Raw genomic sequence first — 23,042 nt, 5'->3', positions numbered from 1 at the left:
AGTTGCATATAAAATAAACCCATGGCCTCCTCTCCTCCAATGTCATTAATGGCTTTATCTCTCAAGCTCAAGATTTCTTTTTTCAGGTCCTACAATAAATGTAAAACACACACACACACACACACACACACACACACACACACACACACACACACACAAAACTATCTTCCCATTTTCCATATCTGCCTATCTCCTTCATCCCCCAATACTTCCCACAACATCCAGATTCTCTGACCCAGAAAAAGCTGCCTCTCAGTTGCCAAAGTAAGAACTGATGAAGCCAACGTAATCATAGCCAGCAGGTTGGCTTCGGCCCCGGGGATCCACATATTGCTGCATACGTGAGGCACAGAATGACACTTGTTCTGGGGTTAGGGCCTGAAACATAAAAAAAAAATAATAATAATTACCATGATAGAAATTCAGAATAGCTGGCTCCTTTGGGCTTCTAATATGCCCTAAACTCAGGAAGTAGAGAGGTCTGGGCAAAAGCAGCAGGTCCTGGGCCTATCATGTGCTTTTCTTACAGAAAGAAATCTATAATTTCTAACGAATAGGACCAACTCATCTTTTTAACTCAGTTCTTATCCAAATAATCCCATTTCCTTCTGATTTCACTGTTTACCCCATTCTTTAAATTTGGTTTATTAAATAAACAGAATAAAGAAATAGTCTTAAAACCAAGTAGCATGTTTGGGATTGATGATGAAATAATTAGATTATTGACTATAGGTTTTTGAGTTGGGTCAAAATAACATGAGGTAGTGACCAAAGCAAATGATAACCAGTGCATGACAATATCTGATAAAACATGGGGAAGAGGAAAGTAGTTGCCTATAGTAACTAGGGAACCAGACCTGAGATGAACAAAATCTAGATGATGATAAGAGTGCAGTGAGAGTAGATACAAACAGGAATCTGACCTGCTTCATGTCCTCTTTCGTAATATAGGCTTTGCCCTCTGCCAGGGCTTGGAAAGAATCTTCTAGTTCATCACTGGATCTGATGTTCTCTGACTCCTTGTCAGTCAAGAAGTCGATGTATTCGTCTTTTGAGATATAGCCCTTTCTGTTGGAGAAATAGATCAGAAACTGTCCCCTCTCAAGACAGAGAGGAAGACAGGCCCCTTTCTCACTCTACTCAGTGTCTCAGAGACAGAGATAAGATGAACCCTCTAAGTACCTGTTCCATCTCAGCTCTCTGAGACAATGGGATATGACCTTTATTTGATCCCCATCCTCATACCCTTAAGCCAAATAGACAGTTTCTTAAGTTCCAGTCACTGTTTCCACAGGAGTAATTCAGCCTTACTTCCTAAGTAGAATTTGGGAATTTTCCACTAGCACTATCTCTAAGTATCTCAAGCTCTTCAAACTGAGCTGAAGACCTCTATTTCTGGTCTTGTTTGGTCTTTAGTATTCTAAAAGGATGCCAAAAGCTGCATTTGGCAGTCTTTGGTAGTCTTTATGGTAGTCTTTATCTTCCTACTCTCAAGATAAATTAATTTTATATTTTATGGATCATTTTACTTTCTGCTTTGCCCCCCTCACACAAGACCTATTCCCTGCTATGGTCTGGGCTTTGGTCTTCCTCCTACCTCCCTGGATCAACAGCATCCAGGAATTTCTCAAACTTGGGCTCAGGTTCACCCTCCTCCACCATGGGCAAGTAGTAATTAAGCCCTCTCAGGCAGGACCGGAAATCTTTGTGACTCAAGCGACCTGTCAAATTCTCATCAAAGTGCCTAAAGAACAAAAAATATTTAATCAGGTTCAGCAAGAATCAGAAAAATACACACCAAGGGGAAAAAAATAAAATGGTTATTTGGAACTTCATCCTGAATTGCCTGCAAAACAATCAGCTATGAAGCTATACTCACCTAAAGGTTGTTTCGAATTCTTGTCGTGTCTCTTCACTGAGACCAGTGATGTCTCTGAAAGAAAAACAAAAATTAACCCATGAAATAAAACAGAGAAATATAAATAGACATGCCATAATAGTCATAGAGGAATTTTAGTGACTATTAGGCTAGTCAAGTCACCTAGTTCAGGGGCTGGCAAACTGTGGTCCATGGGCAAGGTCCAGGAGATCACTCACTTTTGTACAGTCAATGAACTGAGAATAGTTTTTACATGATTGAAAATAATAAAAAAGAAGAATATTTCCTTAAACCTTAAAAATTGTGAAAAATTCAAATCTTAGCAACCATAAATAAAATTTCCCTGGAATATGTTTATGCTTATTCATTTATGAATTATCAATAGCTGTTTTCACAACAGCAGAACTGAGTAACAGCACAACAGTTAAAAAAAAAGGCTATATGGCTCACAAATTCTACAATATTATCAGGATCTTTACAGAAAAGTTTGTCTAAATAACTAATGCTGCCAAAATATTTTATTTAGAAAACAATTATCTTCTGCTCTATACTTTGAATATTTTTTTCACTCCAGACATTTTAATGGGAATTTTACAAAAGGGAATGCTCTCTGAAGAGGTCATATAAGATGGTGCATAGACTCTGAGAAATGGAAGGTAAGTAGACCCAGGAGGATGATAGTACTGTCTCGCAGTTTATACAGGACTCATATTTTTGTTTTAAAAAATCATTCTCTGGGTCAGCAAAGAGAGAAAACTGGTTCTGGAGTTAATAAGTGCACTATCAGTGAAGCAGCCATTGTATCCAGCACCCCAAAAGTTTAGCCTTGGAACTAAGTTTCTAATACCTAACACCACCCACATCCTTGCCCAGCCTTGACCACAAATTCTCAATACCTGGCTTGGATTTGTTGTTCTAAACTGTGTTGCCTTCGCATCCCAAGCTGGTAGAGCTGGTCCCACTGCTGAGCCAGCCCAGTGGTGCTGTATTTAAGGTCCAGGACCAGAGCCTCTTCTAAGCTTTCTCCCAGGTCCTCAATCTTGGTCAGTTGATGCTTCTTTGCCTGGATTTCCTTTTGCTTCCTCTGGAAAAAGACAAAGAAGAGAAGCAGTTATCTGTGGTACCAGGTCCAAATCTAGGAATAATATGGAAGGTAAGAAGCTGATAAGTTTATATTTCCCTTCATTGCTCCTTTTCAATTATCTTCAGGAATTTTCCTGTCCTTTGTAAAAATTGAACTACTCAGGAAAACCATCTCAATTCTCCATTCCTCATTTATAAAACAGTGGGAAGTTTAAGTGATATGACCTCTGTCATTCTGGTAACCTATAATATATAAATCTAAGGGTTAGCAGTCATACACTGTAGACAGAGAAGCGTAGGACTTCTAGGATCCATGCATCATCAGCTCCCAGTGATCTGCATCATGAATGATTTGCATTATTGATTGCAGTTTATTTCTGAGGCCCACTTACACTTCCCAGTGTTCACACGTCAGTCTCCTTCACTGGCTTGGACAGACTTCTACAAGATGCTTCTGTCAGGCACATTAAATATTGGCATTTAGGTCATGCTTTTCAACAGGGAAATATCTTTCCCAAGAAAGTGAAAAGTGAAATTGCTCAGTAGTGTCCGACTCTTTGTGACCCCATGGACAGGAGCCTACCAGGCTCCTTCAACCATGAGATTTTCCAGGCAAGAATACTGGAGTGGGTTGCCATTTCCTTCTCCAGGAGATCTTCCTGACCCTGGGATTGAACCCAGGTCTCCCACATTGTAGGCAAACACTTTATCATCTGAGCCACCAGGGAAATCCTAAAGAAGGGAGAAGTGAATTGGTCATGATGATGGGGGTAGGTGTGAAAAATATGAAAATATATTAGATATTACAGTGGTTTGTGGGTCTCCAAAAATCAATCCTACCTGGCAACATCTTTTTAGCATTAAGTTCTCTCCTTGGGGATAAATTAGATTTAATTAATTAAATATTCCTTTCTTGTGGGGAAGCGATAATAAAGATAAGGTGAAAGTTAAAAATACTGTCCTAGCCACTTCTTAACCCAATTCTTAAGAGACAATTTATATTCAATTTTATTTTCTTACCACATCAAAACATAAATTCGTCAATGTTACAAGTTGTAGGCTATAACCTTTTGTATTTGTTCCCTTACTTAATAACTATAGTAAATCTATAATATAGATATTATTGACTCCATTGTGCAGATACAGAAATTAAAGTTGAGATTTAAGCAAACCGACATCCATGTCCATAAAGTGGTGCCCAATGGTTAGAATGCAAATTGTTGGCAAGATTAACAACAGAGCCTTAGGCATTTGACTTTTGGGCCAGGGGATTTACCTAAAGGAATCACCAGTTTCCTTTAAGTAGTTCTTGGACTCCTGCAAATTCCAGCAATATTTAGAACTAATAAATAAACATTACTTACTTTATTTGCTTCCAGGTGGGATTCTAGTGTTCCTGTTTCTTTTAGCAAAGATCTATTTAAGAACCAGAGGAAAACATTACTTATAATATCACAAGTCAGTATGTTACACAAATAGACCAACCCAAATCTCCTATACTCCTATAAGTTCTTCCAAGATATACGGCCTTTCTGAAATGAATTTTCACAATGCCAATTTTTCATGAAATCAGACCCTCTCTGTTGAGTTGGTAACCTTGCTGGACAGATGAAAAGCAAAGTAAGGTTCCTCTATGCTTACAAGAGAGCTTCCATACTCTCCTAGTTCTTATTTTCAAATATACCCTTAACCTAGTGTAAGCAAGACTCCACCTAGTGGGTGATAGGGCCAGAATGATATACATGCTTCTTCTTATCCCACGTTTTATTTAAGGGCCTTCTTATCCCTCATATATTTAATTTATCAGATTTGCAGTGGGATGAAGATACTTTAATACTAAGGCCTCCTTAATTAATTCTTTCAGAATGATACAGCAAAACAAACAGGATAACATAAAATACTGACCCATCCAGAAAATAGTCCCTGGATATGGAGGTCCAGAACAGGAATCAGGAGAGAGAAAAGGAAAATAATGTTAACAAGGATTATTTCAATAATCTTCTTTCTTCAGATGTGTGATACATTCTAAATTCTTTATACCTAAAGGATGAATCTGTTCAACCCACTGTCCTCGAAGTGTCCCCCAATCTGAGAAACCCAGAGCCTTCTGTGCAACTCGTTGCTTTAGGATGGAGAGCTCAGGGGTCAGGCGACATGCTCAGTATTGGGCACCTGCTTCCAGAGATGAGAGACCAAAGCCAGAGGCAGAGGAGGGTGAGCTGTGTATCCTTTGTCTTCAGTCAGATTTTTTTTTTAAAGCCATGATACAGGATTTCTTCCTGTTCCTTTTTTGATTTATCCTTGTCACTGAGTTCATAGGAACAGAAGCATGAATTATCTAAACTGACACTTTAAACTCTCAAAACTCCACAATTCTGATACACCTGCTGAATACAGTCTACCGACTTTGACCACTTATTCATTTATTATACCCTCCAAATCTCCTTTTTTCCAGGTCATTTGCCCCAGAAGATGTAACAAACGTTATCTTCATAGAGAATTTTGCATTTAATAAAAGCAATTAGCATATATTTATGTCACTTGATTCTTATGACAGTTTTAGTGGTCAAGCAATATAATAGTTTCCTATGAAGTAAGTATTCACAGTATACTCTGGTTGTACCAATAAATACATATGTGACCTTGAGCAAGTCAATTTATCTACTGAACTTCTTTCCACATTTAGAAACAGAAGTAATAACATCAGTGTTGTACACTCTTCAAGGTTATTCTGAAAGTTAAGTGATACAATGGATTATAAAATTACAGTGTAAAGTGCAAAGGGGAAGGCAAATGTAAGTGTATGTTATTATTTTGGGGCTGTAACTATAGGCAAGAGGAAAGAAAGTGAGACTTTCAAATACTGAATAAAGAATGAGCAATGAGATGAAATTCTCACTTCGCAATTTTGCAATGACTGATTTAGAATACAGTCAATTCCAGATAAAAGCACAGACAGGATATGGCGATTTTAGGACAACATAAGTACTCTAAGAATTACCCCTTCCCTCAGCTATGTATTCCATCCCCAGAGTGGAATGTGTGGCATAAGGATCATGAGTTTGGGGGTATCACAGCACACCTGGTCTCCAAGATCCAATTAAGGAAGGCACTGGCATTCTGTTCAAATTCCTGGCACATCTCAAAGTTCTTGATCTGTCTTGCCTCTTCATTTTCCATCTCCTGCTCTCTTTCCTAAAATCCCAAATCACAGATAGTAGTGTGCACATTGAAGACTTTTTCTTGCAATAAAGTAACTGGTTCCTAGGCTCATCTGCACATCTCCCCTCTTCCAAATTTCACCTGCTTTCCAATGGCATTGCCTGTGTGCTCAAATTTCTTCCAGTCTACCTCTTCTCATCTCAGAAATATGAAAGAAGCTTATCCAGCTTTTCAGAAGTACTTGCAGATGTTACCAAGCCCAGTAAAAAACAAGCTAGTAATAAAGGCAAGTCTTTCCTCATCTCAGTATTTTGCCAGTTGAAATTTCATTTAAATGAAAAGATAATAGGAGTTTCCATCTAAAACTGGTGAGTTTATAGTGAAATTTTTCTTTGCAAACTTGTGTTTTCCATAGCTTCAGTAATGAGCATTACTATAGACAGACAAAAATTACACACAAGCACATTAAAAAGGCACTTTTGGAAGTTTGTATAAAATAGAAAATGCTTTTGAGCATATAGACTGCAAAGATATACACAAGCCTCATGAACTTTTCATAACACATTTTTAGAGCCATCTTCTGGAGCTTATGTTTGCTTTTCTGAATCACCAGTCAACACTCAGACACTTGAGACTATCTAAACTATAGGGCATAGGGCTCTGCCTATCATGAACATATTTCCAATTTTTTTCTTAGATTGACTCAGTTCACGACTGCTGTCCCAATATAATTATTAACAGTGTTCCTTTCTCTCTCAAAGTCCCCAAATCCAGAAAATAAATCAAATGATCATGTTCACTATAGCTAAAGGAAGTATCTTCTCTGCCCCAACCTACCTTGATGATATCAAATATGTGGTTCCAGACTCTCTCTAGCACCTCCACTGTTAACCAGGTATAGGGGCTAGAGAGCACATTTAGGGCCTTAATCTGCTGGTCTAGCTCTCGCAAATCATTGAAGTCTGCTCGGGCCTTTGTCAAGGAGGCCAAGAAGGCCTCATGGTCCTTCTGCAGCTTCCGGATTGCATCCAGGGAGACACAGCGCACGGGCTCTGACAGGTCTTCCTCTGCCTTCTCACACCAGTTGTTGAAAGCTGAGGCCTTGTGTGCAAATTCCATGAATAGAACCTCAGTCTATAAAGAAAAAAGACAATTCCATCTTTTCCAATAAAGTTCATCAGCAGAAAAGAAAACAGGATTAAAAAATGACTGTCTTCAAATATTTTCAGTACCAACACGCTAAGAGAGCAGAACTAAAACCAATGGAGACCATGCAATCAAATGGGTGGACGTGTGAGTTCAAGGTACAAGCCCTGATCCAAGCATTTTCTCTTTTCTTCCAACATTTACAAATAAAGTTGGGTAACTTCTAGGATTATTTTAACCATATGATTCCCAAAGTGACAAGGGTAGTTTTCAATGATAAGATTTCATGATTTCTTGTTCTGATGTCTGTGTTCCATGACTAATTGGCACGTAGTATAACATGCATGAATTAAGTTTAAGTGAATGAATGGATGGATAATTAGATTTAAAAAGATCATTTGTGGGATAGGCATTTCTTCTTTCTCTGATCTGCAGCCCTCAATGCTTTGATGTTTTTTTTGTGTGTGTGTATACTGAGTTGTCTTCCTACCTTCCTCTATACCTTGTTCAGAGCTCATCTCATGCCTAAATTCCTGCTTAAATCCATTTCTTAGCCTCTAACCTATATCTTTAGCCATGCAATACTCTCTGGTGTATTCTGAATGACTGTGAATTTCTAAATAAGAGAAATAGTATGGATTTTTTCCAAACAGAAGGTAATAAAAAGTTTTAGATTTAAAACACATCATATATTTTGTGTCAGCCGATTGTACTTTCAAAGAGATTTTGTTATACAGATATGAGAATCAGTTTTCATCTCAAAATGGGTTAAGAGGAAAAAAACAGACCCAAATGGAAGGGAGATTGCAAAGGTATTATATACCATTACGTTGTCACTGTATTCATTTCAGCAATCTATACACCAAGACAGACCAACACAGAAAAAAACTATTACTGTCCCTACCTTGGAAGGACATGGAAACCTATAAATAATGTCATATATTTTCATAATATTATGTATCAACTGAATATTTTACAGAGATTTTATAATCATAAAATAATATGTGATGGTCCATTAATTGCTTTAATTTTGCACTTAAGATTAGTTTCTGTAAGTTATATGTCCCTCAGTACAGTTAAAATTAAGAGTCTGACTTTTATTTGTGTGTTTCCTGATTCCTTTAATTCTCTACTTAAACTTGTTGCCAGGTACAATATCTTATGGTTTAGAAGTACTCAGTATTTTCACTGACCATCTTGACTTCCTTTTACTATTAATAATTTTATCATCAACATCAAATATCTTAGCAGTCACCAAAAGAAAGAACATTTTAATAGCTACATCTATATAGAACATAGCGGTTTATATTGCATTTTCAGGTCCATTATCTCTTTTGATAGTAATCAAGATTCATCAAGATATGATGGTGATATCACCCTATTTTCTAAATAGAGAAATCATATCAAGATATGATGGCGATATCACTCTATTTTCTAAATAGAGAAATCAATGTTCAGAGGTGTTAAGCAACATATAGAAGATCCGCAGCTAGGAAAGATGAGAACACAAATTTTACTTGTCTAATATTCCTTTTATTTGAGTTAGAAAAAACACAAGAGCAATCTTGACTCCTATATGCCAGTATTAGTTCTGCCTTAAATTAAGATCTTCTAGTCCTTGTCTCATCTACTTGTTTCCAATATATGTGTCTGACTTCCATCATAAGTCAGCTGAATCAATCAGTTTAAAAAAAAAAAAACTTATCAATCTAAAAATTAATTACTTCATGTTTATAAGAATGTCTTCCTGATTCTTTGCAATATACTCACTTAATTGTCTCTAGTGTTCAAACATGGTTTCCAGGATCTATTTCTGGATATAGATATTCAAGGTCAGGTGTTGGCGCATCATTTTTTTTTTTTTTTTTTTACCTCCAGTAGGGGCCGTCGTTTCTCTAGCAATTCCTGTCTATGGACTTCAGAGGCTTGCAGCAGCTGTTCCCAGCACCTCAGCAAGGCAGCATGGCGCTCCTCAATGACTTTTGTCTGGCTGTGCTCAGCAGCCACAAGCTGATCCTTCAGGTCAGTTATCTCAGACAGTCTCTCTTGCTGGAAGCTCTGCAGACTGGCATGCAGTGTGTCCTGAGAAAGACCCATAGAGAAGGTGTGAACAGAAAATAATGCAGATTCTAAGGGGTCACTCACACCTGGGTTCCACCACATTGGACCCATGCAAGAGTTTAGAGTAGTGGACAATTTTTCCAAAAAGGAAATTTGACTTAGAGACTTTCATAAACATTTGGAGTTGGAATTATGATTAAATTCCAGTGTTTTAAAACTGGATTTTTAGATTAGGTGCAAAATTAATATTAAGGGAGATTGGGAGCATGATGCGATATTTAAAATCTTCCAAATCAAAATTAAATCCTTCTTAAGGCTCACTTTCTAAGACTCTTTTATATCACTTATTAGATTTTGCATTCTAATTAGTATTAACAGACATGCACTACTAGAAATTGTGAAAGTATGCAAACTAACAAAAGACCTTTTACAGGTGACAGTGTGTGTGTGTGTGTGTGTGTATGTGTAAATGATATCAAAATCAAAAAATTCAGGATGTTCCAATTTGTTTTAACAGGGTGGTGTGTATTTGACCAATCCTCCCTTTGAGAACAATTTTAACCACTGGATAAAAGCACAAAAAATCAGCTGTTTAAAAAGGATCAGGATGCAACTCAAATAGCTATAACTTGAAGTATCAAAATTACAGGGAGAAGGGAATAGTAGCTAAATAAGAGTAATACTCTCTGTCACTTTTTCCTTTGAATTATAAACTGTGCAGGGTGAAGTTGCAGAGAAAGCACCTGCTCAGAGCTTTTGATCATCACATTAGAGCTAAAACGACAAAAACTAGAATTCTGGGAAACTGAAGCATTCACTATTTGAGGAAACCATGAAAAAGGAGCTACAGAAAAGGAGGCTCAATAATCTCCTCGTATGTCCAACTTAGGGCATTTACAGATTCCTGAATACAAGTTGTAGAAGTCAAGCAGAAAGCAGTAGCTAAGAATCTAAAGTATAAACAATCTAAAGAATCTAAAATCTAAGAATTTTTTGCAGTCACACAGTGTTGAGATCAGGACACATCAAATAGGAGCAGACTTATTGAAAGAGGTTAAGTTTGTAAAGGTTCTATGTTTAAGAACAAACTGAAAAATGGCTAGTCTTCAGAAAAATTGAAATCATGTCTTCAATCATTAACCAAGAAAGTAGGGGTTGAATAGGGCATGAGATGGGAGAGAAGTATTAAATTATAGATTTAAATAAAAACTCATGAATTAATTACTTTAAATGTAAATGGATTCACTACTCCATGAAAATCATCAAAGTAGATAATAAATCAACACTCAACTATATGATATTTATAAAAGATACATCTAAGATGTATTGACACTCTACACTTCTATGTTCACTGCAGCATTATTTACCATAGTCAAGATATGGAAACAAACATCCTGTGAAAAGAACAATGGATAAAGAAGATAGGTGATATACATATATGGAATACTATTCAGTCATGAGGAAGAAGGAACCCTGCTGTTTGCAACAACTTGGATTAAACCTGAGACCATTATGCTAAGTGCAATGTCAGACACAGAAAGACAATACTTTATAATGTTATTTATATGTTGAATCTAAAAAAGCCAAACAGAATATATTGGAGGTGAGGGAAATGGGGAGAAATTGGTGAAAGGGCAAAAACTTCTATTTATAAGATTAACAAGTTCTGGAGATCTAATATACAGCATGGTAATTATAGTTAATATTCCTATATTATATACTTTAAAGTACATAAGTTTTAAAAGTCTTACCTGTTCTCACCTTAAAAAAAATGATAATTATGTCACAGAATGATAGTTAATGCTATAGTGATAATCATGTTGCAACTTATGAATGTACAAAATAAAAACTATAAAGACATAGAAATGTTTTTAAAAGAAATGGAAATAGATGTACATTGCAAACAGTAAACAAAAGAAAATTGGTGTATTACACTAATATGTGAAAAAAGAAACTTTAATTTAAGAAGTGTTTAAAAAGATGTGTTATTAGAGAGAAACTTTTCATAATTAAAAGAATTAATTGATTTCATAATTCTAAATGTCAACACAACTTTTAATCTAGCTTTAAAATATATAAAACTAATAGAATGCCTTTCTCCCAAATCATCCCACCCTCTCATGTATACTATCATGTAAGAATTGAATCGCCAGTCTATGTCTGACGCAGGATACAGCATGCTTGGGGCTGGTGCATGGGGATGACCCACAGAGATGTTATGGGAAGGGAGGTGGGAGGGGGGTTCATGTTTGGGAACACGTGTAAGAATTAAAGATTTTAAAATTTAAAAAAAAAAAAAATTTAAAAATATATATAAAACTGAAGTATTTTTTAAAAAACATGAGCAATAGACTCTGCTGGGTAATGCAAATCATTGCAAAATCACATTCTTTTCAATTGGACAAAGTCTATTCACCAAAACAGGTCATTTGTTGGATAGAAAGCAATCTCCTAAAGTAACATAGAGTGTGTTTTTAAAATAAAGTTGAATAAACTAGATATAAATGTCAAAAAAATATAATTAGAAAATTCCCAAGTGTTTAGAAATTGAACAATGTACTACAGAATGAATAATGAGTCAATTAAGAAATTATGCAAGAAATAACAGAATATTTTAAATTAGATGATAACAAAAATAACATGAAATATGTGAAATGCAGCTAAGGATTTATTTAGAGGAAAATGTATAGTCTCAAATCAATATACTAGAAAAGAAGAATGGCTAAGTATTTAACAACATCAATATCTATCTTAATTTTTTTTAATCAAGTAATCTTAAAGAAAGTTTAAAAATTATAAAGATAAAAAAGATATTAATGGAATATAGTTCAAAGTTAATACAGAGAAAAATTAAATGGTCAAGAGTTGGTTCTCTAATAAAAATGAGCACTTACTGGCAAGACTGATGAAGGAATAAGAACTAGCAAGTTATCTCTATAACAAAGGGGACAATTTTACAGGTCCTATAGATAATAAAACCACAACATTTGGGAATGGAATAACCCTATATGTGAAGCTTCTGTGTGATGTGGGTCTTGGATTTCATGGGCATTTATGAACAAGGCAACCTGCTCTCACCTGTTTTGCCAGGAGAGTGGAGAGGGCAGCGAGGTCTGCATCATCGCTATTGGTTTTCAAGTTTGCTTCTTTCTCAGCTGAAAAACAAAGGTAATTCATAAGAAGAGAAAGAGAGTTGGTTTTATATCAGGCTTGGCAAAGAAGAAAGGCATATTTACTATTGGCCACAAGAGAGCCTCTTGACTCTCCAAGTAGATGATTCATTAGAATATGGGAGTGGGAGCCAGTAAACTATTTTTCTAGATGTATACAGGATAAACTGACTGAAACAGAGCTAGAACCAAGAGAACTTATGGCTGTTTCATTGAACAACAGAAATCTTCAGCTTAGACATAAATTATAAGTAAATCAAACACAGAGTTTATTTTCTAAAATGTTTGCCATGACTCTATCTTTCTGAATATCACATGGAAATCACCAATTTCCAAAAAAAGATGTTCTCTGGGATTATTAGTTATTATTCTCAGCATATGTCTCTATAAGTTTGTGTGTGTGCATGCATGGGTATTTTTGCACACATGTGACTTTAACTGTAATTGTGTTCAGACAGGATAGGAGTGGGTGGTGAAGGGGCCATCTTTCTTCCCATGTTGAGCAACAGAGCCTCGGGATCCGTTCAATAAATTGAATTATCAGCATTTCCTCAAACCCAGAGGCCATTGTCCTCAAATGAGTGCATGCTAAGTCATTTCAGTTGTGTCTGACTCTTTGCAACCCTATGGAATGTAGACTGCCAGGCTCCTCTGTCCATGGGATTCTTCAGACAAGAACACTGAAGTGGCTTGCAATGCTCTCCTCCAGGGGATCTTCCCAACCCAGGGATTGAACTTGCGTCTCTTATGTCTCCTGCATTGGCAGGTGTGCTTTTTACCACTAGCACCACCTGGGAAGCGTCTGGTCCTCACACATCATACCTATCCAGGCCTCAACCACATCAGCCTTCCAGTTGAACTGCTGAAAGTCATAATCATCTTCCAGTTGTGACTTCCAAACAGCCAATGACTTGGCCAGAGAAGGAATCTTTTCATTTAGAGCCTGTATCTTGTTAGAAATCTTCTCTTTATGTTGACTTTCCCCCTGTATCACCGAGGTTGAAAGGAGGAGAGATAGATATATTGATGAATGTCCAGAGCCTGAAGAGTGAAATCCTTTGCACTAAAAACCTTTCATCTCTCTCCTTCCAAATATATAGCTACTCTTTTCTAAGTCCAGTGAAATTATTCTATTATTCATCTATAATAGAATATCTATTACCCAGATGATATTGTCCAGCATTTGGACAGTCTCCTGTTTGTCCATGTAAGTGTGATCTTCTTAGTTGGCATAAGCATCTCAAAGGTACAGAATCATCTGTTTAGGATTCTTTGTACAGCCTTTAGATTATTGAGGTTCTATTAAAACTAGCATTTAAGCAAAAGAATGGTTCTCAAATTACAAAGAGATTTCAGTGGAGTCCTCATATCTAGAGGTCAAAGAAATTTCTTCACATTCTTACAGTACTCTATGACCAAAGCAAGTCATGTGTAAAATATTTTTAAATGTCATATTCTGCATAGAGTATGAGTCAATGAATGATTTTTAAATATCTAAAAAGTATACCTATAAGACCTTGAAAAAAAGCTTCCAGAAAACAGCAATAAGTAAATAGATAATTGTTTGCTGAAACAGTAACAAAAAGGCAGCTTAGAAGAGATTACCAAGGTTGTGCATGATTTTAGCAATGTTCATGATTCCATATTTGTTCCAATCCCTTTTTGAAGATCCTTTTTTTGACTTGGAATCCCTGGAGTATATCTCACCTTACTCAGGATGTCTTCTCCTTGAGCACACACATTTTGCACTCGAATCTCATGGACAGCAAAGTCATTCTCCAAAGCTTCAAGCTTCTTTTGTAAGCTCTGTGTGAATGAGTCAGTGAGAATCAAAACTTCCAAAATTAGCAATCTATCCCACTCACATTCTGATTCCTTTTGATGCCATTCACCAGCAATGATTCAACTAAGCTGGCAGAGTATATGAGTGTTCACTTATTCCTGAATAGCTCCAGTAAATTTCTCTTCCCAGATTCCTCACTTCCCAGAAAGGCAGTCTTACCGAAGAGCCAAAGGAATACATGTGACATTGTTTATAACTAACCATGTAACTTGAGACTTCTGGATTTGGGAGTGAGTATTGATCAAGCTAATACAAAAGGATTTCTCCATGTTGAAATGTATGTATAATAATTCTTGGAAACATTCCATCTAGCAGAAAAATATTTAGTATCAAAAATATCCTATGCTAAGAACTAACCTGAAAGTTTCTTCTTCTACCAGAAGAAATATTCTAATTTTACAGGTAAAAATGTTGACTACTTAAGAAAATATTCAAATTAAACAGAAGAAAATTGATCCATTCTGCCAGTTCCTCACCTGAGTAGCAGCTAAAGTGTCTCCAGAATCTCCTCGGGCAACCAGAGCTTCCTTTTCACTGATCCAAGCTTCCTCCTCCTCAGCATTCTCCATGAATTCCAAGTATTCTAGGGATTCTCCCAATTGAATCCCTCTGTAACAGGAAAGTAATCCCCACCCCAAATAAGAAAAAAAAAAAACAACAAGAAACAATGAGCAATGGAAGTGTAGCAAAGTGGCACAATCTTATAAGATTTTAAGATTTTGGCTGTATGGGTGTAAGGGAGAAAAATACTCCATTATTTTATTACTAAGCATTGTACACAATGTTAAAACTGGGGAGATGCAGAAAGTAAAACAGACATGTGGGAGATAATGTGGTATAAAGGATAACATATGCAGGGCAACAATGATGAAAGACAGCTGCAAGTAATTGTCAGCACACCTCTAGAGAAACAGTATCATAAAGACATAGAAACAGTGTCATTTCTTCCTGGGGTACATAGAAGAAGTGTCACGGAAGACTTGGCATTTGAGCAGGGACTTAGAAGCTAGAAGAGATTGATAGCTAGGGAGAGATGCTGAGCAGGCACTTAAGTATCTTCTTAATACCTACCCAATACCTGCAATCCAACAAGAGAATTCAGCCTCCTATCCTCAACTCACCGAGCCTTGGTCAACTCTTTGAGCTGGTCCCAGTGTTGAACAAGCAGATCAAGCCTGTTCTGGATCTCCTCTCGCCCCACAGCGGCCTTGTCTCCCAGTGTTTCAGCCATATCCAGCACATTCTGAACAACACACATCCTCCATGTCATATTTCCCCACAGCATCTCCCCATTTATCCACATTTCCTAGAAAAGTATCTAGCCCTTCCTACACTCTGGCTCATTTATAAACTGGATGTACTCAATGCAGTCCTGACAATCCTGGGAGAATGAAGAAAGCTGCAGTAAGATCTAACATGCTAAACTTCATCAAGGATTCAGACAAATACCTTGGTATTTGCACTAGACTACTTTCCACGATCTGACTGATGGTCACAGGGTGACCCTGCTGCCAAGCTAACACTCAGGGTTGCCCTCTTTCCACATGGCTCAGCTCAGGTACAGATTTTCCAGATGTCCCACCCTGCATCCTAATTGTCAACAACTGTGCCCTGGACTGTCAAAGGTGCTCCTTCCAGGGAAGAATTGGGTTTCTGCAGAGATTCTTCTATTCATAGAAGGCACAATATGGAGGAGAATGCTTGTGAACTCTACAGCCAACTATGTGACCTTGGCACTCTGCCTTCACATTTTGTAGCCTCAACCTATTAGGTTAGTGCAAAAGTGATTTCTGTTTTTCACTGTTGAATTTTGCCATTTGATATTGGAATACATTCTTAAATAAATGTAGTTAAGTTATACATCACTTTAATACACAATTTTTTCTTTGTGATTTTTTTCTAATAAATTATTACTTGCTATTTATTTTACATGCATTTTAGACTATGGAAATTAAGTTATACAAAAAGCAAATTTGAGCAATTTTCTTATTCAAGTTCAAAATGGGTCAAAAATCAGAAGACAACTTGCAACATGAACAATGCATTTGGCCCAGGAACTGCTAATGAACATACAGTGCAATGGGAGTTAAGTAGTTTTACAAAGGAGGCTAGAGCCTTGAAGATGAGGAGCACAGTGGCTGGCCATCAGAAGTTGACAATGACTAACTGAGAGGATCATGGAAGTTGATCCTCTTACTGCACAAGAAGTTGCCCAAGAATTCAACGTCAACCATTTTATGGTCATTTGACATTTGAAGCAAATTGGAAAAGTGAAAAAGCTTGATAAGCAAGTGCCTAATGAGTTGATTGCAAATAAAAAAAAAAAAATCATCATTTTGAAATGTCATCTTCTCTTATTCTATGCAACAACAATGAACTATTTCTCAAATGGATTGTGATGTGTGATGAAAAGTGGATTTTATATGACAACCAACAATGACCAGCTCTGTGGTTGAACTGAGAAGAAGCTCCAAAGCACTTCTCAAAGCCATATTTTGAGCCATGGTCACTGTTCGGTAGTCTGCTACTGCTCTGATCCACTACAGTTTTCTGAATCTCCGTGAAACCATTACATCTGAGAAGTATGCTCAGCAAATCAATGAGATGCACTGGAAACAGCAATGCCTGCAGCTGACACTGGTCATCAGAAAGGGCCCAGTTCTTCTCCTCAACAATGCCCAACCACATGTCACACAACCAGCACTTCAAAATTTGGACTAAATGGGCTACAAATTTTGCCTTTGTAGCCCAATCATATCTGCTATATCTAGCTGACTTCTTACCAACTGACTACCTACCACTCCTTCAAGCACCTTGACAACTTTTTGCAGGGAAAATGCATCACAACCAGCAGGAGGAAGAAAATGCTTTCCAAGAGTTCACTGAATTCCAAAGCATGGGTTTTTATGCAACAGGAATATACAAAATTATTTCTTACTGGCAAAAATGTGTTGATTGTAATGTTTTCTATTTTGATTAATAAAGATGTGTTTGAGGCTAGTTATAAGGATTTAAAATTCAGGGTCTGAAACCATAAATCTTTTGCACCAACCTAATATTTATCCATAACATGAAGTGCTACTATTATATTATCTCTGTCTTTTCAGGTTTCATATTCCTACCTGGATGGCAGGTTCATGTGCCACCAGCTCCCCTTCTAGGCGTCTGTGCTTCTTCAGCAAATTCTGAACCCCCTGCAGATCCCTCCCATAGTCCTGGGATCTCACTCGTACCAACTTCTCCCTGAGACCAAAGAAGAAAACTTTTAGACTTTGGACATCTGAGGACATCCTAAAAAGATGGTTTTCTAAGCATATGTGTTTGGCTGGGGGTATGGTGGGGGTAAATTCTGGAACACTCTGGTGTCAGTAATCACAAAGTTAATAAGTGACAGAGCCTTTCAGCAAAATATTGGACTTAGAGCAACACAAATTAAAATAACGTACTGGAACAGCCTTCTCATTCATTTCTTTGCCTGTCTACATGTGTATTTTCTTCTCTTTTCTCAGGAACTCACTGTTATTTCTCTTTCAAAAAATGTGAAAAGTACATATGTCTGTATATATGTAATATGCTTATATGACCCTTATTAATGTCAATAATTACATATATGGTATGCATGCCTGCTCAGTAGTGTCCAGCTCTTTGTGACCCTGTGGACTGCAGCCTGCTAGGCTTCTCTGTGCATGGGATTCTCCAGGCAACAATACCAGAGTGGGTTTCCATATCCTTCTCTAGGGGATATTCCTGACCCAGGAATTGAACAGGGATCTCCTGCAACTCCCTTCATTGGCAGGTGGATTCTTTTATCACTGAGCCTCAGGGGAAGCCCATATCAATAATTAATTTAGGTAAAATAGACATAAAAACTGACATCACAGCAGTCATGGCAGTTGGATTTGCTCTGTGTATAAAATCATCACTTTGAAGCATGGTGAAAGACTAGGTAGAAAATATCTTACTATTTCTTTTATTGGGATATAGTTTTACAATATCTTACTATTTCCAAAAAGGTTAAAAATGTCCTGCTTGGTGCCCCATGTGCATTCCTTTCCTCTGATTCACTGATAATGAACAAGAATCAGCAGTTTTATGGAAAAGGAACATGATGAGACAGGGTAGAAATAAGACAAATTATTTGATTTGGTAAGATTTTTCCACCTCTATTTTTATAAACAGTAGAATCAGCAAGATCAATGAAAAGAAATAGAGGGAAAAAATAGAATGGGAAAGACTATAGAGATCTCTTCAAGAAAATTAGAGATACCAAGGCAACATTTCATGCAAAAACAGGATCAATAAAGGACAGAAAGAGTATGGACCTAACAGAAGCAGAAGAGATTAAGAAAAGGTGGCAAGAATACACAGAAGAACTGTACAAAAAAGATCTTCATAACCCAGATAATCACAATGGTGTGATCACTCACCTAGATGTCTAGAGCCAGATACCCTAAAATGTGAAGTCAGCGGGCCTTAGAAAGCATCACTACAAACAAAGCTAGTGGAGGTGATGGAATTCCAGTTGAGCTATTTCAAATCCTGAAAGATGATGTTGTGAAAGTGCTGCACTCAATATGACAGCAAATTTGGAAAATTCAGCAGTAGCCACAGGACTGGAAAAGGTCAGTTTTCATTACAATCCCAAAGAAAGGCAATGCCAAAGAATGCTCAAACTATCGCACAACTGCACTCATCTCACATGCTAGTAAAGTAATGCTCAAAATTCTCCAAGCCAGACTTCAGCAATACATGAACCATGAGCTTCCTGATGTTTAAGCTGGTTTTAGAAAAGGCAGAGGAACCATAGATCAAATGGCCAACATCCGTTAGATCATCAAAAAAGCAAGAGAGTTCCAGAAAAATATCTATTTCTGCTTTATTGACTACGCCAAAGCCTTTGACTGTGTGGATCACAATGAAATGTGGAAAAATCTGAAAGAGATGGGAATACCAGACCATGTGACCTGCCTCTTGAGAAACCTGTATGCAGGTCAGGAAGCAACAGTTAGAACTGGACATGGAACAACAGACTGGTTTCAAATAGGAAAAGGAGTGAGTCAAGGCTGTTGTATTGTCACCCTGCTTATTTAACTTATATACAGAGTACATCATGAGAAACACTGGGCTGAATGAAGCACAAGCTGGAATCAAGATTGCTGGGAGAAATCTCAATAACCTCAGATATGCAGATGACACCACCCCTATGGCAGAAAGTGAAGAAGAAGTACAGAGCCTCTTGATGAAAGTGAAAGAGGAGAGTGAAAAAGTTGGTTTAAAGCTCAACATTCAGGAAATTAAGATCATGGCATCTTGTCCCATCACTTCACGGGAAATAGATGGGGAATCAGTGGCAGACATTTTTTGAGCTCCAAAATCACTGCAAATTAAATTAAACTGCAGCCATTAAATTAAAAGATGCTTACTTCTTGGAAGGAAAGTTATGACCAACCTAGATAGCATATTAAAAAGCAGAGACATTACTTTTCCAGCAAAGGTCCATCTAGTCAAGGCTATGGTTTTTCCAGTAGTCATGTATGGATGTGAGAGTTGGACTGTGAAGAAAGCTGCGTGCCAAAGAATTGATGCTTTTGAACTGTTGTGCTGGAGAAGACTCTTGAGCATTCCTTGGACTGCAGGATGATCCAACAAGTCCATCCTAAAGGGAATCAGTCCTGAATATTCACTGAAAGGACTGATTTTGAAGCTGAAACTCCAATAGTTTGGCCACCTGATGTGAAGAACTGACTCATTGGAAAAAACCCTGATGCTGGGAAAGATTGAAAGCAGGAGGAGAAGGGGACGCCAGAGGATGAGATAGTCAGATGACATCGCCAACTCACTGAACATGAGTTTGAGCAAATTCTAGGAGTCGGTGACGGACAGGGAGGCTTGGCATGCTGTGGTCCATGGGTCATAAAGAGGCAGACATGACTGAGTGACTGAACTGAACTGAAGAATCAGCGATAATACCATAGCAAGTGCTATGTAGGCTTCTCTGGTGGCTCAGTCGGTAAAGAATCTGCCTGCAATGGCAGAGACCCTGGAGATGGATATGATCCCCTGGAAGATCATATCCCCTGGATATGATCAATGGAAGATCCCCTGGAGAAGGGATAGGCTATCCACTCCAGTATTCTTGGGCTTCCCTGGTAGCTCAGATGGTAAAGAATCTGCCTGCAATGTGGGATACATGGTTTCGATCCCTGGGTTGGGACGATCCCCTGGGGAGGGCATGCAATCCTCTCCCATAGTCTTGCCTGGAGAATCCCCATGGGCAGAGGAGCCTGGCGGGCTACAGTCCACAGGGTCATAAAGAGTCTGTCATGACTAAGCACAAAGCACAGGTACTATGTAACATTTTCTGCCAGTGTCAAGTTCAGTCGCATATTAGATAATGCAAGACACAGAAAGAATCACGATAATGATCTGTCCAATAAGCTGTAAATGCTCAGTTATCTAATTCAGAATGGGCATTACACATTCTATGAACTATCTGGCTTCCCAGGTGGCCATAGTGGTAAAAAACCCACCTGCCAATGCAGGAGACATAAGAGACATGGGTTTGATCCCTGGGTCAGGAAGATCCCCTGCAAAAGGAAATAGCAGACTCCGGCATTCTTGTCTGGAGAATCTCATGGTCAGAGGACTTAACACATATGAACTATCTAAAAACAAACATATGTGTGTTAGTCACTCAGTTGTGTCCTACTCTTTGCAATCCCATGGACTGTAGCCCACCAGGCTCCTCTGTCCATGGAATTCTCCAGGCAAGAATACTGGAGTGGGTTGCCATTTCCTTCTCCAGAAGATCTTCCTGACCCAGGGATCAAACCCCAGTGTCCTGCATCGCAGGCGGATTCTTTACTGTTTGAGCTATGGGAAGTCTAAAAAACAAACATATACAGCTCCTTAATTTTCTTCCCAGAATATATGTGAACTTCTCCTCACTCCCTCCGTGCCTGTCTCCTTCTGTGTACACATAGTGAAAAAAACTGATAAAAATAAAACCAATGTTCATTTTACTTATTTCATTTCAGCATCAAGTTAGAACATGTTTGGTGGATTATCTATTTTCCTGGACTATCCACGCAATGTGAGCTGTCAGTACATACTCTATCCAGAACTCTTCATCATCTAGGTCCTGGAAGAACTGGAACAAGGCATACGCCTCTTTCAGTTTCTCATGATGCTCAGCCGCCAGTTCCTTGACATTCAGGAAGCGCTCGTTGACATTATCCATTTTCTCCATGATCTGATCAGTATTGAAAGTCCCACTGGAGATCAGATCTTTAGCCAATGTGTTCAGGTCCTGGAGTGCATCCTAGAAAGCCCAAGTGTCCTCAATGATTAGTGTAGTATAGGTATTAAGTAGACCTTTAAACACTGCTAGTTCAAGTTCAAAGACTGGGGAAAATAGATCATTTTTGAATATAATGAATTTGACCTTATGCTCTTTTAACTCAGTTTGGATAAGGGCAAGAATACAGACATTATAGATAGCATGGCTGCTTTGTTGGAACTATGTATTTGGCCTTCTGATGTTTTCCCTTGTGTTTTCTTCCTCTCCCCATATGGAAAATAAGACCTTGGTGAACAAGCACTGTGTCTCCAAACAGAGTATCTTTTACAGTGCTAAATATGACACAGACTGAGTGACTGAAATATTCAAGAAGATTCTCTTTTGGCAACATTCTCAGGCCAGTCACATTCAGAACACAGCCAGTCTCTTCTGTGTCTATTTGCATTCCAAGTCTGCCCCCTAGTGATGTTCAAGAGATCATCAAGTCCTGAAACTAAGAAAACTGACATCATGTTCTTTCTGTGTCTGTGTTACCAAATAAAACTGATAATATAAAATCCATCAACGTGAAATTAACACCTCTCTGAATGTTTATCATAGCTCACAGGACACATCTCTGCTTGACATTAGGATACAACTGAAATGCTCCACAGAACTTTCACAATGTACATATAGTTCAGTTGCCTTGCACATGTTCCCATCTGATTTTTTTTAGTAGTTCTGAAAAATAAACTTTTATTTTCCATAAAATGCCAGATCAAATATTTCAGCTTTGGAAGAGAGTGAGTTTATATTCATGGTTAAAAGGTAAACAAGATCATTTTTAGGATCTACTTCTTGGAATCTGACTCCAGTATTCTTGCCTGGAGAATTCCATGGAGAAAGGAGCCTGGTAGGCTACAGTCCATGGGGTCATAAAGAGTCAGACATGACTGAGTGACTAACACTTTAACTTTCACATTTTATTGGAATCTTAGAATCTATGATTTAATGATAATAAAGTTAACAGCTCTGAAGTCTACAGATTTGACCTGATTATAATGACTGCTTGTTGAGAACACTAAGCTCAGGTTTGCAAAGCTGTTTTCTCAAATGGACTCCTGAGACAGGGAAGTGAAAAGTCAGCAACATTTCCGTTCTGTCCAGAAGAGTCCAATTCTAATATTACTTACCTGTCTGGCCAACATCTCTCTTTCCAGTAGCTGATGCTTCTTGAGCAAGTTTCCTGCTGAAGCCAGATCCCTGGCCTGATCCTTCATGGTCAGCAGTGTCTCTGCCTGGAAATGGAAAGGTAACCAATACAGTTGCCAGATGAAAACTGTCTCTAAAGAGAACAAGATTCTCAACCACGTCCCCAAACTTTTCCCAAGAAAAGTCAAGGAAATTGCTCATGCAAAA

The 23,042-nt window shown here is 37.8% G+C and overlaps 1 protein-coding gene across 1 annotated transcript in view; it reads right to left on the bottom strand.

Annotated features, from left to right (window-relative positions):
- Nucleotides 1-252: 252 nt before the first annotated feature.
- The window catches only part of SPTA1 (spectrin alpha, erythrocytic 1), an 80,050-nt gene continuing 57,260 nt past the window's right edge, over nt 253-23,042 (bottom strand). The window contains exons 34-51 of the mRNA XM_052637177.1: nt 22,817-22,921; nt 21,457-21,665; nt 17,467-17,587; nt 15,466-15,587; nt 14,821-14,953; nt 14,209-14,307; nt 13,324-13,486; nt 12,410-12,486; nt 9,143-9,352; nt 6,962-7,258; nt 6,045-6,157; nt 4,868-4,885; nt 4,327-4,378; nt 2,776-2,963; nt 1,880-1,933; nt 1,598-1,744; nt 924-1,068; nt 253-378 (exon numbers count right to left, since the gene is read on the bottom strand). Coding sequence (XP_052493137.1) covers nt 253-378; nt 924-1,068; nt 1,598-1,744; nt 1,880-1,933; nt 2,776-2,963; nt 4,327-4,378; nt 4,868-4,885; nt 6,045-6,157; nt 6,962-7,258; nt 9,143-9,352; nt 12,410-12,486; nt 13,324-13,486; nt 14,209-14,307; nt 14,821-14,953; nt 15,466-15,587; nt 17,467-17,587; nt 21,457-21,665; nt 22,817-22,921 — 2,379 coding nt within the window. The remainder of the gene's footprint in view (nt 379-923; nt 1,069-1,597; nt 1,745-1,879; nt 1,934-2,775; nt 2,964-4,326; nt 4,379-4,867; nt 4,886-6,044; nt 6,158-6,961; nt 7,259-9,142; nt 9,353-12,409; nt 12,487-13,323; nt 13,487-14,208; nt 14,308-14,820; nt 14,954-15,465; nt 15,588-17,466; nt 17,588-21,456; nt 21,666-22,816; nt 22,922-23,042) is intronic.

Source organism: Budorcas taxicolor, chromosome 3 (assembly GCF_023091745.1).
Source record: "Budorcas taxicolor isolate Tak-1 chromosome 3, Takin1.1, whole genome shotgun sequence".
NCBI lineage: Eukaryota > Metazoa > Chordata > Mammalia > Artiodactyla > Bovidae > Budorcas > Budorcas taxicolor.
This window is presented reverse-complemented; position numbering and strand designations above follow the sequence as displayed.